At 33.6% G+C, this 17419-nt stretch overlaps 2 protein-coding genes across 2 annotated transcripts; both read left to right on the top strand.

The window, feature by feature from the left end:
- Positions 1–1968: 1968 nt before the first annotated feature.
- Positions 1969–12188, top strand: LOC113847014 (transcription initiation factor TFIID subunit 4b-like). The gene is made up of 15 exons (XM_027475837.1): positions 1969–2201; positions 2637–2803; positions 2895–3000; positions 5255–5763; positions 5857–5958; positions 6059–6985; positions 9760–9878; positions 9983–10070; positions 10182–10317; positions 10439–10494; positions 10571–10627; positions 10709–10849; positions 10929–10994; positions 11062–11323; positions 11816–12188. The coding sequence occupies exons 2-15, from the start codon at positions 2765–2767 to the stop codon at positions 11986–11988; spliced, it is 2781 nt and encodes a 926-aa protein (XP_027331638.1). The 5' UTR covers positions 1969–2201; positions 2637–2764; the 3' UTR covers positions 11989–12188.
- Positions 12189–13273: 1085 nt separating this feature from the next.
- LOC113847126 (acyl-CoA-binding domain-containing protein 3-like) lies at positions 13274–16929 on the top strand. Its single transcript, XM_027476013.1, has 5 exons — positions 13274–14199; positions 15232–15337; positions 15613–15713; positions 15853–15919; positions 16653–16929. The coding sequence occupies exons 1-5, from the start codon at positions 13487–13489 to the stop codon at positions 16662–16664; spliced, it is 999 nt and encodes a 332-aa protein (XP_027331814.1). The 5' UTR covers positions 13274–13486; the 3' UTR covers positions 16665–16929.
- Positions 16930–17419: the final 490 nt, after the last annotated feature.

The following is a 17419-nucleotide window of genomic DNA, read 5'->3' on the forward strand; positions in this document are numbered from 1 at the left end:
AATAAAAATTGAAGCTAGTTTTCTACAATTTCTTGATCTAACTCAATTTCTTAAAGACATGTGTATTATAGAAGGATACATGCATTATAGACACAAATTTCTAGAATCAAAATTGAGGATAGCATTGCGTAAGAAACAAGAAAATAAAGCATCAGAGGAAGGATGGCGCAGTAGAAGAATTAACTGAACAACGACACGGAAAGGGCATTGTTAGAAGGGCACAATAATGGACTTTTTTGTAAGGTTTTTTTTTTTTTTATCAATTAAATTTAGAGTTTTGTTTGAATAAAAGAATTATATTTAATGTTATCATAAATTATTATTTAAAACTCTAATTTTGATTGATGTATAATATCAATAATACTTAAACAAACTATACTTAAGTTTTATCTTTATTACAATTATTCTTCAAAAAGTTGCAAAAAGAAAAGAAGGATAACAAGTTGCCTTTGTGTCTTAATTCTGAGAATTTCAGTGTTCACGGCATCATCATTTTTATTTGAATTTAAAATTTAATTTAAGATGAAAACGAAGAACCAACAATAAATCAAACCATTCATATATATGTTAAATAATTTCATTGGAAACATGAAAAAAGAATGTTAGGTAAAGCCGTAGAGACTACAGGCAATAGGAAAAATATCATTTACTAACACTTCAGCATTACATTGACCTTTATTAGATAATTTATTTTTCACGAAACTTAAATGTTAATATAAATATTATAATTTATATTAATAATATGATATATTATGTCAATAAATAATCTTGATAATAAAAATATTAATATATATTGTAAAGACATTAAATATTAGTATAATATATTGTTTATTATCATAAAGTTTCAAAATCTATATCAACAATTATTTTTTTGGTTACACAGTTTATATTAATATAAAAGTATTCTCAATTATATAAAAGAGAATACTGCTTAATGTAAAAATACGAGAATATACGTTAACCGTTAGAGTTTATTATGAAGGATTATAATTAAAATATAAAAATTACATTATATTTTTAAAATTAATAAAAAATATATTGATTATTATAAAATTTAATAATTTTTATCAATATATCAGTTCATGATTACTAATATATTAATAATCGGTCCAAGCAATATTGTTTTATTATTTTGATTATTGATTATCGATTATATATTATTTTGGACTAAAGAAAAAGTCATAAAATTTACAAAGGATCTACTAAAAAAAATTAAAATCATAAAAAAGCTGCTCGAGTTTATTTTTATTTTTATTTAAACTATTGATATTTTTTTTAATTGAAAACAATCGACAATTTTTTAAAATATTTAATTGAGTTGTATTCATGAACATTCAAACTCAAGATTATAAATTAAATTAAAACTTATAAATAACTTACCACTATTTTAAACTTATTTCAATAAGCAACTTAATATATACTTTATCAAAACAAATTATTTTTAATTTATCTCAACAGGTTTTATAACTCACTTTATTATATAAATTATTATTTTAAAAATATTAAATAAATACTTAATTAAATCGATTATTCAAACTAAGTTTAATAAAAAACTAAACATACATTTACGGTTAATATAAATCTAAACATTTATTACATATTATTAAATTTTAAATAAAAATTAAATAAACATTTATTTTCTCACTTTATATCTCTTCGAGAACAATTAGATCCAAACTCATCCTACAACGCTGGGGCAACATTATTTGGAGCATTGTAAAATTGATGCACTGAACGGGCTGATCCCTTCTTTTTTTCCAATTTAATTTTTGTTGCAAACACCCAACTGCGGGCCAACAAAGACCCAAAAGAATAGCCCAACAATACACCGCACTCACTGTCAAAGGGCTAATAAATAAGGCAGGTTATAAAAATGGGAGCTAAGCAAATAACAAGCCCAATGAGAAAGGCCTAAATAGAATCTCATTGTTTATTACATATATTTTGTCTTAGAAAAAATAAAAAAATGAAGAAGAATGAGAAACCAACTTAACAAAAATAGAGAAAGAAAAAACCTTGATTTGATTTTTCTCATGTTTTTTGAGGGACATTCTTTCCGTCCAAAAACGAAACTCTCTTGATCATCCCTTGTGTTTTGTCCTGGAATCGTGTTCGGAAAAATATTGAGATTGGACATTGTTGTAGTTCCTGTATGCTTGCTCTTCAAACCTCAACACCACCTATTACTCTCTCTTGTTTGGGTCCGTTGCGTTACTCAACCTATTTCATTCATATTTCTTCTTAATTTTCTGTGTCCCAATAAGAATTCCAAACTGTAAATCTTTAAAATATGATTTTGGTCCGTAATTTTTAAATGCATAGTTAATCATACTCATAAAACTATACGATTGTCGTTCTTTCTCGGATTCGATTTATACGTAGCCTGAAACAATGATCATAAACTTTTTTGCGTAGTAATATACCAATACTTGCTAGGTCTCGTACTCCATGTGTTTGATGAATTAACGTGTATTTTTTTTATGTATATGTTTAACATGCTTACAAGCTTGTGAATTGACCCTAGTCACCACCCTAACATGACATTATGGAATCCCTTGATTTTAAAGTGGAATTGGTTGAATTCTATTATTTGGTTGTAAATGGTTTGGTTGAACACGTGGTCAAAATGCTTGTAGCTGAATGCATATGGTGGAGTCACCATTTCAGTTCTTCTGCTTACCAGCTAAGATATGGTGTAAAGAAAATTTAGGATCTCATTTTCGTTAAATAGAGCAAGCAAGATAACAAGTGCGGTGAAATTGTAATGGACCCGTCTATTGTGAAGCTTCTAGAAGATGACGAGGTTTACTCCTGTCTTCTTTCATCATTTTCTTTCAGGAAAAAAAAATTGGTTTTACTGAATTGGGGCTTAGCTTATGTTTGAATTTACGCAGGATGAAACAATGCACTCAGGGGTGGATGTGGAAGCCTTCCAGGCTGCCTTAAACAGAGATATAGGAGGAGATTTATCTGCTTCTCAGCTTTCTGGTTCTGACACAGGTGTCTCTCACTTTTATTCATTATTTCTGTTCTATACCCTCTCTCTCTCTCTCATTCCAGTATTGTTTGATTTCTTTGTTGTTATTTTTTATTAATCTATTCAAATTCACTGCTTCTTCAACCAATGTTGAGTTACGTAAAAAATAAATGATCTTTAGAAACTTTGTCTGATCTCGATGTTTGAACGCTGAAGCATTTTGGTTGTTGATGAAAAAGTTAATTAACAATGTCTCAAGTTGATTTTCCCGCTTATTCTTTGTTTCTTTGAATGATATTTGACCAGTAGCAGTTACGAAGGTTGAAGAGATGTTCTGCTATTAAATATATGAACTAAAATAATTTCTAATTTCAATATGAAATTATCATGATGTCCTTTCCACAACAAAATATCTGTGATTAGATTTCTTGAGCTATTGTGGACTGTTAATTTTCTTGCCAACATTGTTGCTAGAACTGATAATTAGAACTGAAAATTACTCTCTGTTAGTGAAATTAAATGACATCATAAGCAGGGTGAATGTGATAAATAGATCTTTCTCAAGCAGGAAAATGAAAATAGAGTTACAGGCTATAAATCGACTTCATAACAGAAGGAATATAGTGTATAGTGTATAGATCACTCTTAAACAGGAAAAGAAAAACACAGCTGTAGGCTAGTTAGGTACCTACCTGGCTAACCCCTCCCTACCAATACCTCAAATTTGTGGATGCCACTCCTCTTCCCATTTCATTCCTTCTAACCATTTTCTCACTTGCTTTATGTAATCTTTAATACATAAGATAGGAGGTTGGTTGCAGCCTAAATCTGCATTCTTCCTGTTTCTCACATTGCCCTCATCTTCTGAGTTTATATATTCCTTATTACCAATTATCATTGCTTTTCCTAAATCTCTTCTTGATATCCTCCTTTCAGTCTGCACTGCACTCTGATCTAAAGCACTAATACCAATTGATTGGAGTCCAAATACTTGACCACAGATACAATAATAACAACAATTAAATTTTATCCTACTAAGTGAAGTTGACTATGTAAATCACATGACACTGTTGAATTCAATCAAAAGCCAAATTCTTTGATATATTATTGATCACAATATATCTTTTAATAATTTCTTCAAAAGTTCTTTTGGTTCTTCTTTCATTCATTTTCATTAAACTAAAATTTATGTCATTCATTCTCTTAACTGGTGTCTTCAGTGATTTTCTTTGCATATGTTTAAAACACCTTAATCAATTTTCTATAATCCTTTTTATTATAGGTGTTACTCTAATTATTTGTCTTTTTTCGTGTGATTATTTATTCATTTTAACATCTTATTTTTGCTACTCTTACTTTTTACCTTATGTTCATTTAAAACCTAACATTCACTATTATATAAGATAATTAGTTGTATAACAGTATAATAAAACTTTTCTTTAAGTTTGATTGGTTCTTTTACTATATTACGATAAAAAATAACTCTTGATATCTTTCTTTATTTTAATCACCCAACTTGTATTTTATCAATAACATATTCATAAGTTTTTTTTATCATTCTGTAAATTCAATCACTAGTATCTAAACTTGAAGACTTGTGGTAATATGTCATTTCCAATTTTAACTCCCAATACGTGACCCTTCTCTTGGTTTTTTCTTTTGCTAAAATTGCTATGCATATATTCTGTTTTATTTATACTCAAACGAAAATCTTTAGATTCCAAAATATGCCTCCATAGCTCAAGTTTAAAGTTAACTACTTTTATTTTCTCAACTAGGATTATATTATTTGCAAATAACATGCACTTAGGGATAATTTTTATATATATCACTCATAAATACACCTAAGACTATGTTAAATAAGTAAGGACTCAAAGTAGAGTCTGATGTAAACTTATTCCTCTAGAATAAGTCCTTAGATGAAATACTGGACAATAGATAAAAGGGACAATTCCCCAATTATCAATACAGGATCTTGAATTTCTTCAGAAAGGATGGATAGTCTTTATAGTCGCATTGCTTCTCATGTTTGTTGCTGGATAGGCAAGTTTCTTATAGCCTAAATAAGTCCTCCCTTACCCATATTTTGCACATGGTCTATTATAAGAGTGCTTCATATAAGGAACAGAATCACTGTTGGGAATCTCTTACACTCATGGAAGCAGGAACAACAGAAAAAGAAAATAGGGAGTAATGCTCACCAGTCATGTGAAATATTTGCTTTGTGATTTCTCAAATCTCAAGTGCTCATGCTTTATGCTGCTATACTTGCTACAGTTTTGTCTCAAGGGAGCAATAATACATCAAGTCAATCTTTACCACAGTGGCCTACTTCTAGCCATGACAGCCGAACAGATATTCAAAATCAAGAATCTAAAACTACACAACAGCAAGAGCAACCTTCATCTGAGATGGAGCGGAAGCAACATGTTTCTTCTCAGGATGTAAATAATCCTCGTTTGTCACAGAAACAATCTCAAGATGAATGTCGTCAAGCACCAGCTGCACAAGTTTGCCCCCCAAATTCTCACGCTATTGGAATTCAGAATTCCGGAAAAGATCCTGTCCTTAATAATGAGGTAGTCAAAACTCATAATCCCAGCAGTGAATCTCAGTATGCGAAGTTGCAGCAGATAAGTAATCAACAAGCTACAGTCACTGAGCAGCCAAGTAGCCAAATAAATCATAGTAAAGGGGTACACTTTGCCCAGTTGCTACGCATCTTGACTCCTCAACTTGCCAAAGACAGGGCCATGCAGCTTGAAACCTTATTTGATAAGTTTAAGGTGGGTGGTGACAGACTAGGACCAGCTTATGAACATATATCTTATGCTACTATTACTAATATTGCGTTGTCATTTTTATTGTTCTTTTTCTAGAAATATGAAATACCAAAAGACAGTTTTGTGCGACTTGTGAAAGGTATCGTAGGGGACCAGATGCTTAGATTAGCATTGGCAGAAGTGCAAATGCAATCACAGGTAGGAAGAGAACATGGTTTGTGTTGTGGATCTTTTTAATAAGCCAGTTAGGAACTTAGGAAGAGAACATGCTAAGGTTGATCTTTTTCTACTATGATAGACAAGGCCCAATCCCTTGCCTGCTGGGCAGCGACACCCTGTAAGGATGCCAACTTTTAGTTCAGGTTCAAGACAATTGAATGATCCCCATGCTTTAGCGCAGATGCATCAGAGAAGTATGAATGCTGCTGTTGACCAATCCCGTATCACTTCTTTAGCTGGCCAAACCATGGAGAGCAGTACTAGAAAATCTCAGGAATTTGATGTTAAAATAGAATCTCAAGGATTGCAACCAAGCCAATTGTCATCTTCCAGTTCTAATGTTGTTGGTCAAGAAACAGAAAGATCATCAGTTCACATACAAGGGCTTAATAAACAACAGCAACAACATCTACATTTTTCATCAGCATATGGAAATAGTAGTGGTAACTATTACCCTTTTTCTGGGACAACTAGTATTTCCACTTCATCTATGAGACCACATCTTCATGATTCACATATGAGTCAATTTCCACATCAAAGTATTGGTTCAAATCACTTAGGTGGGGCAACGCAGGGTTTGAATGTAATTGGTATGCCAAAACTTGAACAGCAGAATTCTTTCAATGATCTGAAGAGACTGCCGGGTGGATCTGTGTCTTCTGCTGTTAACAATACTGCATCTCAACAAACTACAAATGCTTGGCAACCATCAACAAAAAAAGAACAAAATCTGGGATTGTTGTCATCTGGTTCTTATGTTAAAAAGGAACCTAGTGACTTGTCTACTGAGCAGCAACATAGGCATAATTTGTCTAAACTGCAAGGGATGGCTTCTGTTAATTCTCCACAGATTGAACAGGGTGGTACTAGTCAAGGAACTGTGAAGGATGAGTTTTCGAGAGGTCTTCCAGCATCCACAAGCTTGCCACCTACAACAGCTACTGGCTTGCTGCCACACAGTTCTGCTTCCCCTTCTGTAACGACCCAACTAGACCCTAGTGTCTCGGTAAGTTTGAGACTATTGTATGTGATATTGTCCATAAGATACAAACAGCTAAATTTTGTAGATGAAGTAGTATCCAAATATGCTTTTGTTTTCATGGGCACAATGCATCCTTTACTAGTATGTTATGTTTAATATATTTAAATGTAAATTTATGAAGGTTTAATTGTAATATTACTTCCTATATGAAAAGATCTACATTTTGGTTCTTATATGAAAAACATTTTACAAATTGTTGGTCCCCACCGTTTATTGTAGTTATAAAAATGTTAGTTTATTTTTCATGCAGGGTCCAAAATGGAAAAAGATATGTCATGTGTAGGGCTTAAATGTAGAATTTTTTAATGGAGGGACCAAAATGAAGTGCACATATAGGAATTAAAAGTAAAAAACTGTGTCAAGTATAAGGATCTAATTTAACAGTAAGACTGATCTGTAAATGATTTTTCATACAAGGACCACAATGCAAGTTTTTTCATGTAGGGACTAAATTGAAAAATAATGTCCAATGTAGGGACCAAATTATAATTAAACCATTTATGAAGCATTAGTCCTCTCAGTGATATGCATTCAGGAAATTTCATTTTTGTTATGTTGTTTTTAACAAAGAATCTTTTTTCACTAATAGTTCTATAAACCTTTTGTTATTAAGTTTTGAGTTAGCATAAATAGTACTCAATCCCCCCACCCCACTGATTTTTTATTGGGGTGGCTTATTTACTGTTGAATGTAGAATGAAGTATGCCAAGAACAGACAAAAACAGCTGAAATTCATTGTTGTTAATAATGATGCAGGTGGTTTCCACCCAGTTGTCAAAAGAGATATTTTAGCCCTTTTCACAAACGTATGCATCCCTATTAAAAATGTAATACTAATAACCAAACTGATTATAAAGTGGGCTCGGAGTATCCCTATGAAACAAAGATTGAAATCCCCATCCGGAAAAACTGAAACCCCAATTTTTAAATCACACTTAATGATAAGAAAAGAAGAACTGTGATAAAAATCATCTCCATTCTGCATTTTCCTTTCTTATAAATTGTGACTAGTACACATATAATGCAACTATATTCTTCATGTAAGTTGTAGATATAATATAACACCTCTATAAAGGGTGAAGCCCGAGTTTTTCTTGCACTTCAAAATTCAAACTGCTTTTTTAGACTCTTAGTGGCATCAATAAATTGACTCAGGATGTACCAGTGTTGAGCAAAACAGCTTTAAAGATCAAATCTCACCCTACTTTTTGTTTTTTTTGTGTTAATTAACTACAATTGTGGGTGCTTTTGATCTTTACTCAATAGTAAGTTAAGATTTGTTAGGATTAGGAAGCTTTTAGTTAATTTCATTAGTTTCATCCTAGAGGTGTTTTAATAATTCACTTTTATAGGTGGTGGTGTTCATTTGGGCTTCAGTTTATGTTACTTATCTGCTGATGGTTCTTTTGTCTGGAAGACAGCACTAAAATTGATGTTTTTGGAAGATACATTGTCTGTGCATGTAGGATGGAAAATGACTAAATATTTCAACCTGAGATAAGACAAGCTCAAGCTCTACTAATTCTTTTTCACTCAGTTCATGGTCTTGGCTGAAGTTAGAGTTAAGAGCTACTTGAGCTGGCTCAATGAGCTCAACTGGGTTAAGACTAGTGAACCTATAACATTTAATGAGCCAAATTGGTTTTGAAGGACTTCTGGATTGCATAAATTTTTTTCAATATATATAATATATTACCTTATTGCAACCAACACTCATGAATAAAAAAATAATATTTAATATTGTTGGATTTTAAAATCAATCACGTGCTTTCACCCAACAACTTTAGATTTTGAAATAGTTGGTTCATGCCATGGTATTAAATCCTTTATGAATTATGATCAAGTGACTAGGTAGGGTGTGATTGTGCATTGTTCACACTTCAGGCTCAAGAAAAGTTGTTAAAAATAGTTAATGGATTAATTTTTGAAAAAATAATTGTAGCATTTCAAGTTTACCATTTATTAAAGTCAAATTTTATCATTGCATTAATTGTTAAAAGGTTAAAAAAGTTCAATAATGAAAAACAAATATGTAAAAAATAATAAATGTTCTTTAAACTTTTTAAAAACTTAGTCTTATATTAAGGACCAACAAAAATCTGAAAAAATTCTTATGAAACAGACCCGAGAAAGTATAAGTTTTGAAGATATGTACATTATGCTGGTTCATGAACAAATGAGATGAGCACTAAGTGGTTCATGCTTAGCTCATATTTTAAATGAGCCACATACTCTAGCTCATGCTCAATTTATTTGCTCATGAGCTCAACTTATTGAACCAAAATTGAGTTGAGTCATGGTGCCACTTGTAAGTTGCTTGGCTCATTTTCTTCCCTTCTTACTTGAATTCCCAATTTAACTAGCATTGAATTTTGACTCTTGAACCTATTGTTTGCAATATTGCTCTTTCTTGACATGTGTGTGAATAAGTAACCTTTGATCTGCCAGTTTTCTTATGCAAGATTACGAGGTAAATCGAGGATGTATTGCAAGCTGCAATGAAAAATAACAAGCACATTACATTGTTCTTATTTTTGGTTTCATGTTCTTTGGCTCCTACCTTTTTGTTTATTAGAACTGATGATTGGGAAATACGGACTTCATCTTTCTTTTCTATGCATTTCTTTTCATAAATATCAAAATATCATTCTGTGCAGAGAGTGTGCCCCATGATTGTAATGATATTTTCAGATATATTGTTGCCTAATTTTCTTAGCCCCACTTCTGAATTTGATCAGCTATGCTCTCAGATGTCATCAAATGCTTCTGGAATTGTTGCAAGGACACCTCTTAAAAAGCCTGCTCTTGCCCAAAAGAAACCACTTGAAGCACTTGGTTCCTCACCTCCTCCTCCGAGGTAATACATGTCTTACTCTACTGGATCATGATTTCCTTATTTATGGTTTAACTTCTTATTCTTTTACTCACTCTGATATATACATATGTGCCGTTATCCTACAGTAAAAAACAAAAAACATCTGGAGGATCTACTGAACAAAGCATCGAACAGCTTAACGATGTCACTGCTGTTAGTGGAGTTGATCTTAGGGTATGTTACTGTGTCATGTTGAACCAAGCTAGATGGCTCAATAAGTAGGGAATGTTTACTCTCTGTGTTTCAAAATCTGAAGCCGTTTCCTAACGTTTCTTTCCTTTACAGGAAGAGGAAGAACATTTATTTTCAGGTCCCAAAGAAGAAAGTCGTGTGTCAGAAGCTTCTCGAAAAGCTGTGCAAGAAGAGGAGGAAAGGCTGATTTTGCAGAAAGTTCCATTGCAAAAAAAATTGATTGACATTAGTTAGTGTTCTATTCATGTCATACCTCTGTCCATCTGATTTAGTTCTTTCCTTTTGAGCTTATCGGGATATGTACTAGGCCTACAAATCCTTACAGCTGCTTTACATGGTTAATCTGGCAGTGGCCAAGTGTGGCTTGAAGGGTATGAGCAATGATGTGGAGCGATGCTTGTCACTGGTGAGGTTCATGCAAATTTTCACTTTACATTGGATTAGGTTTGCATTTAATCTTATGACTGAAAGTAAATGTTCAGTGTGTGGAGGAAAGGATGCGTGGACTGATAAGTGACCTGATTAGAATATCAAAACAGGTCTGCTTTTTTCTCTAGCTGCTTAAACTAAATCATATTTTTATATCTGTATAAAAATTTATACAAGAAATTTCCGACTAGAGGGTTGATTTTGAGAAAACAAGACATCAGACTGTTGTCACCTCAGATGTTCAACAGCAAATCATGACAATAAATAGGAAAGTAAGGGAAGAGTGGGAGAAAAAACAGGCTGAAGCAGAGAAGATTCGGAAACTTAATGATGTGAGTTCCAAATACTGGGATTTTGTGAGTTACTGACAAGATTATTGTTTATCATCTAAAATTATATTTTTAAATATAGGTTGATGGCAATGCTGGAGTTGATGGTGACAAGGAGAAGGATGAGGGTCGTACTAAATTGATCAAGGTATTTATATATCATTCTTATATTTCACCTCTATCAAATCTTTTCTTTGATTTATGATATGCTGCAGGTGAACAAGGAAGAGGATGACAAGATAAGGACAAATGCTGCAAATGTTGCTGCCCGTGCTGCTTATGGGGGAGATGACATGCTGTCAAAGTGGCAACTTATGGCTGAGCAAGCCAAGCAGAAACGGGAAGGGGGGATGGACATATCATCTGGTTCTCAAACAGATAAAGATGTTAACCGCAAATCTTTACCAACATCTGGAAGAAGTATGAAGGATAATCAAGAAGGGGAGAATAAAAACCCAACCAATTTTGCAACTTCAGGTTAGTTTGTTTTAAGCTGTTTTCGTGTCATTTCCGTTGTCAAATAATTCAACTGCAAGATTGCAATCAATTTTAGATAGTCATTCACCAACCTGACATCCACAATGCTACATCGTAATTTATGGATAAAAAAATTAGGAGATAGTAGAAGGAAGTTTACTCTCAAAATATCTCACAGAACAAATAAAAGCTAATATGTTTTGCTTAGTATATTGTATTTTTTCTTGAAAATGTTCCCTTGAATATCTAAATGTAGATATCGTCCTCTTCATACTTCTTTGTAGCCGACGGGACTGTATCATGCTTCTGACTGTATCATGTGTAGAATACTGTTTTATTAATGTTGCCAACAATTGGCTTCAAATAACATTCTATAAGGAGTTACAGAAATGCGATGTTGGTTTTTGGTTTGAATCAATTTAATTTCTACTTTTTTTTCATTGGTTGTGCTACTTTTTCATAGCTGTTTGGTTTGTTTTATTCTTGCAACAGTGGCTGCTAGAAAACTTGGGATAAATCATGCCTTTGCACCTCAAACTAGGGTAGCTCGAAGCATCTCTGTTAAGGATGTGATTGCAGTTCTGGAGAGGGAATTCCAGATGTCTAAATCACCACTCATACATCGCTTGTATGAGAAAATTCATTCTGGTGCTACAGTTGAATAAGGTTACACAAAGTATTGGGTGATCTTGGTCTTCTAATTTTTATAGCTGAGCTTATTATCTTACCCTTACCGGCTGAAATTGAAATGTTTCCTCATGTCGGAAATCGCCAGTTTTGATAGTTAACCTGTTAAATTTGAACTTGGATCCATTGTATGAATTCTTTTTATATACTCATGGCAATTTTGGATACTAGTGCAATTAAACATAAACCTCTTACTGGGCAGGCTCTTAACTACAGTGATGCTACTAACACAACTTCACACCTTGCTCCATCGGTGTTTAATTTTGCTGTTCATCTAATATTGAGCCTAGTGGTTGCTTGGAATAGATGTTAATGCAGCCTATCGAAAGTGGCATTATTCTTTAGCCAGGTCTTTCAAGTTCCAACTTGCGTGCTTGAGGAACGCTTTTATTACTTGCAGTGATCCTAATTCTTTTTCTTTTAAACAACATTCAAAATGCTATTTTAATCTCCCAGAATTTGACCAAACCAATCGTCAAACAATCCAAGATCTTATTTTTTGTGGATGACGTTGCATCGTGGATTTTCGCATAGTAAGATTTGACAAGTAATGGTCAAACGGAGATGTTTAATGAGCTGTATACACGTAAACTATTTTACCAAAATTATTGGCTAAAGCTTAAATTTTAGCATGGAAAATGCCAATCGATACGAATGAAAACATATGAAAAGGCAACGAGAACCGTGTTCATGATTTCTGTCTAATCCCCGAAATTTCTATTTTTGTTATTTGATTATTTAATTACTCATATATAAACAACTAGACAAGTGGCAATTCGTGCAGTTTGTACAGAAAAGTTTCTTAACATGTGGCATTGCTGTTTTAGCATTAGCCATTTCATTTGCCACAAATTACACGGAGTTGTTTAAAACCGAGTTTACATTGTGTGGTATCTTGTAGTATATCAAACTATTATGTCAATTGATCAACAACACAGTAAATGTTGATAATAATAAAAGAGTAAACCTAAACATGTGATAATGGTGGTGAAAAAGACCTATACTCGTGGGTGTTGTTGGAGCCGGATAACGATCATGGTGAGTCAGCAAGGTCGACGTGGTCATGAATATGCATCTTTTTTGCGCTTTTCTGTAACACACGTTGGTGACCCTTTCACCGTTATCTCCGCTACAATTGGACCCACGCTACCCTACCCAAACCCAAAAAGTTACCCCCAAAAAACGAAAAATTATAGATTTTTCATTTTTGTCATATACAAAATTGGATAGCCAAAGCATAAAGTAAAATGACCGCGGAATATGCTTTGCTCCGCTGCGCAGATTATCCTTTCCTCTTTTCTTCGCTCATCTCTTCCTCTTTATCATTTCCTTCCTAAATTCTCTCATTAATTTTTGTTTTCTCTTTTTCTAAACCAGCCACCCTATAATTCCAACCCTAATCCTTTGCTTAAACCTTTCCTCAGCATCACTTGATATTTCCCACACACACACAACAAGAAAGAAAAAAGAAAAAACATGATGGAGCTTGTAACCGCGAGTGATCTTTTTGTGACCGCTTCTCTGGCGATTCTTCTGTCCTTCCTTGTTGCAAAACTTGTTTCCTTGGCCATGACCGACACCCACTCCGCGACAAAACATCATGCGCACGACGAACCGGTTGGTCCGGTTCTTCTTGGGGAAAAGTTGACGGTTCAGACCGCTCCGAGCGAGAGCAGGGTCGATTTTATTAGTCCGGTTCGAGTTGCAACGTATATAGCAGCTGAACACAACATAGAACACGACACGGTTGAATCTGATGCCAACGTTGTTGTCGTGTCTCCGGTGAAGTCAGACCCAGCCATTGCCGTTAAAGAGAAAGTCGCTGAGCCCGATGAAGGAACACAGGAGTTTGACGGTTCTTCGGAACAGAGGAACGCAAGGAGCGTTGACGAAATCTGCGTAGAACCGTCCATTGAGATGGAGGTTTCCGTTGTAGAGAGTGGCATGAAAGATAATGCCGACGACGACGACGACGACGATGATGATGACGATGATTGGGAAGGGATTGAGAGGAGTGAGTTGGAAAAGGTGTTTGTGGCGGCTACGGAATTTGTTGGAGAGGAAAATGGGTTGGGGAGTGTTGGAAGCAATGTGCAAATGGAGTTGTATGGCCTTCACAAAGTTGCTACTGAAGGGCCTTGCCGTGAACCTCAACCAATGCCTCTCAAACTCTCTGCACGTGCCAAGTGGTATCAATTTCTAACTGCCTTTTTGTAGAGTTGCCAATTTATGCTTCTTATTATGTATGCTTTGTTGAATTGAATTCCCTAACTTGCGTTACCTTGTTCTTTACTCTACCTTTGTGGTTTTTTTTGAAGCAATTATAAGGATTTGGGTGACCCGGCTATGAGGGCATTGCCATTATTAGTCATAGAGTTTTACTTTCTTTATTAAAAAATGCTTTATTATTTCCATTATATTTAACAATGGAGGAGGCATGGAAATTAGTATTAAACTGTAAATTTGGAAATTAGTCCAGTCACTGCTAAAAATATGTTTAGGCTAAAAAAAAGATGGATTTTTTTTTTTGTTAATAATAGTCCTTGTGAGTTGTTTTTAATTATTTATAAGAGAATCCTAATCAATTTAAAATTTTAAAACACTAATTAAGCAATAAAAACTAATTTTTAAATGAAAAATATAATATTTAATGCTACATTGTGTCTCTACCATAATTTAAAAAAAAATATTTGTTAATTTTTTAACTAATACTTGGAGAATTCTCATTAACAATACAGAACCCTTATTTCTAAAAACAAGTACAATAATTTTTTTAAAATTTTGATATAATAATATTTTTTTCTGATAAAATCTTTCTATTGTAACAATAACCTTACGAACTAAACCTTTTTGTAAGTGTGAAATAAAGGATATCCACAAATAGCACTTTGGCTGTGATGTTAGCAAAAATAGTCTCTAGGTTGTTCTCATGCATTAGGCTTTCTCCAAGACGTAGTATCCACGAAATTTGTACAGATAATGAACCTGTCACCGAGATGAATTGTAAAACTATCTTTGTCTTGCTAACATAAAAGATGCATGGATTATCATTCAAGAGGGAAAAAATGTGTCAAACTATCTAACTTGTTAAATAAGTGTAAACAACAACACATGCGATGGTGCTGTACTAGTTACAAGGTATAGCTTGATTGCTAGTTACAATAACAGGGTTGAGAGCTGCTTTGTATGAGTGATCCACAGTACTGATTCCGTTGTTCAAGGAATGCTTGGCAAAAACTGGGGAACATGAGTCCAGAGGTTGCAATGGAGCAGTATATCAGCCTTCTTTCGGATAAAGTCCCTGGATGGATGAAAGATAATTCTACTGTGAGTTTATGCTGTTGCTGATACATAGTGTTATAATATATTGTAGGAAAAAACGTAGTTGCAGCATTATAGGTGTTTTTTATGCTGTTCTCGAATTAAAATTAGAATTTTACATTGGTAATCCATGCCATAAAGGTTGACATTAAAGGTGCTATGCATTTTTTAGGTAAAATTCTAATTTTAATTGGACAACAACACCAAAAACACCTATGGTATTGCCTAAGTTGTTAACTATTGTTACATGAGTAGTGGAATTGAAGCAAACCTCTTTGCAGGGAATGAGCGAACATGAACCCACAAGGTCAGAAGTTTCTGATTCTGCTGCTCCTGGGTTGAGCACATCTTTGTCTCATCAACAAATGATCATAACTGAAAGGTAACTTTTCAATATTATTATTGTTATTCATATGATACCTCTGTTTTGATTGGCTTTTTGGTCAATATTATTAGATTCAATTTATGCATGATTTTGTTTTGGTATATATGATTTTATGGTGGTCACATCTCTCCTGCAGGGAACTTGAACAAGAGTCTGATTCCCAGGGCCGAAGCCTGCTTGCAGAATCAGATTTGGAGAACAAAGTAAGATTTTAAAATCATTCAGACCTTCAGACTGTGATAACAAAAGCCTACATTAGTGGGTTAGCAATAAGTTGAAGGGTATATAAGGAAGAGGGCCATGAGTTTAAATTATCAACACTTTTTAGACAAATATGTTCAAGTCCGCTCTCTCCCATACTCTTAGATCGGACTTATACTCAAATTCTAATAATATTGACGAACAAGTAATAGCTAAGATAATATTGGATCTATGAGAAAGATAGCAATGGCCAAGTCCCAGTATACAAAAAAAGATAGTATCTTAAATAGATAAGAAACATGCACTGAAATGAGGAGCCTAAATATCAAACATTAAAGAAAACTTTTGGAAGAGTAATTTTAAAGAAAACAAACAGATGGAAGACATGTTGTTCATCTTGTAAATGTGGGTTTGGTTCCGGAGAAGCTATCCTCCTACTAATATTTTAAATCTTTTAAAATAGTTAAGTTTTCATTGATGTAAATAACTGGAATGAAGTTTTTTGCTTAGAATTGATCACCTGTATATTTTTTCTATATTCCTTTATTAGATGTCTCCCTGCAAAATTTTATCGTATGAAACCAGTAAATGTAATCCACTTAGGGATGAAAATATTTTATGTTCAAAATTTTCCACGCCATATGAGCTCTTACCATTTACTTTTTGTCTCGGTGCAATGGTTAGAATTATTTCAGATTGCATAGACATAAGTTAGCTTAGCATGGAAATTTTCAGGTTAAGAAGTGATGGCATCTCTCTGCTTATATCTCACGCAAGGGAAATCTTCCTGCATTTATTTCAGCAAAATGAAGATCGATTTCTCCAAGAATATTAGTTTGTTTCGAAGTATGCAAGGTTCTAGGGTTGTTTGTTTTCTCCCTTGTTCCTTAAATCATTTGCTGATCATGATGTGTTATTGTGTTCTTCTATATCAAGCTGTTAATATATATATATTTATTGTACATAAATAAATGCGTGTATATGATCGTATGTGCTACCCAAGATTACGGCTTCCTGGTTGTTAAAAATAATTTATTAATGTCACTCCTGTGGCCATTTCAGGTAGATGTTGTTATGCTATCTATTGCAATCTCAATTTGACCAATTATTGGAGATACCTATTTTTCAGCTATTGTTACATTTACTGTCTTTTGGTTCTTCATTCTACTATCTTAGTCAAACGTGGTATTGAATTCTGCTAGTGAAAAAAAATTATAGCCTGTGAATTTCTTTGTCTATATTCTTCCACACTCCGGGCTTTGCATTGTTATTCTTTAATACAATTTCTTGTTACTTTTCACTCAGAAACCCGAACTTCGATCATACGCACACAAGTAGAGAACATTTTTCCAGCGGCATTGAGTTACTTGTAATTAGAGTTAAATTACAGTCCCTCAAACGTATAGCACATCAGGTGGAAGTTTGGCCTTGCACCATAGGCTAAGAATCATCGTGTTTTCATGAAGGCAGGGTATATGTAGAGATTCATGGATAAGGATCCC

This window comes from Abrus precatorius, unplaced genomic scaffold (assembly GCF_003935025.1).
Source record: "Abrus precatorius isolate BTA unplaced genomic scaffold, Abrus_2018 Scaffold8, whole genome shotgun sequence".
Classification (NCBI taxonomy): domain Eukaryota; kingdom Viridiplantae; phylum Streptophyta; class Magnoliopsida; order Fabales; family Fabaceae; genus Abrus; species Abrus precatorius.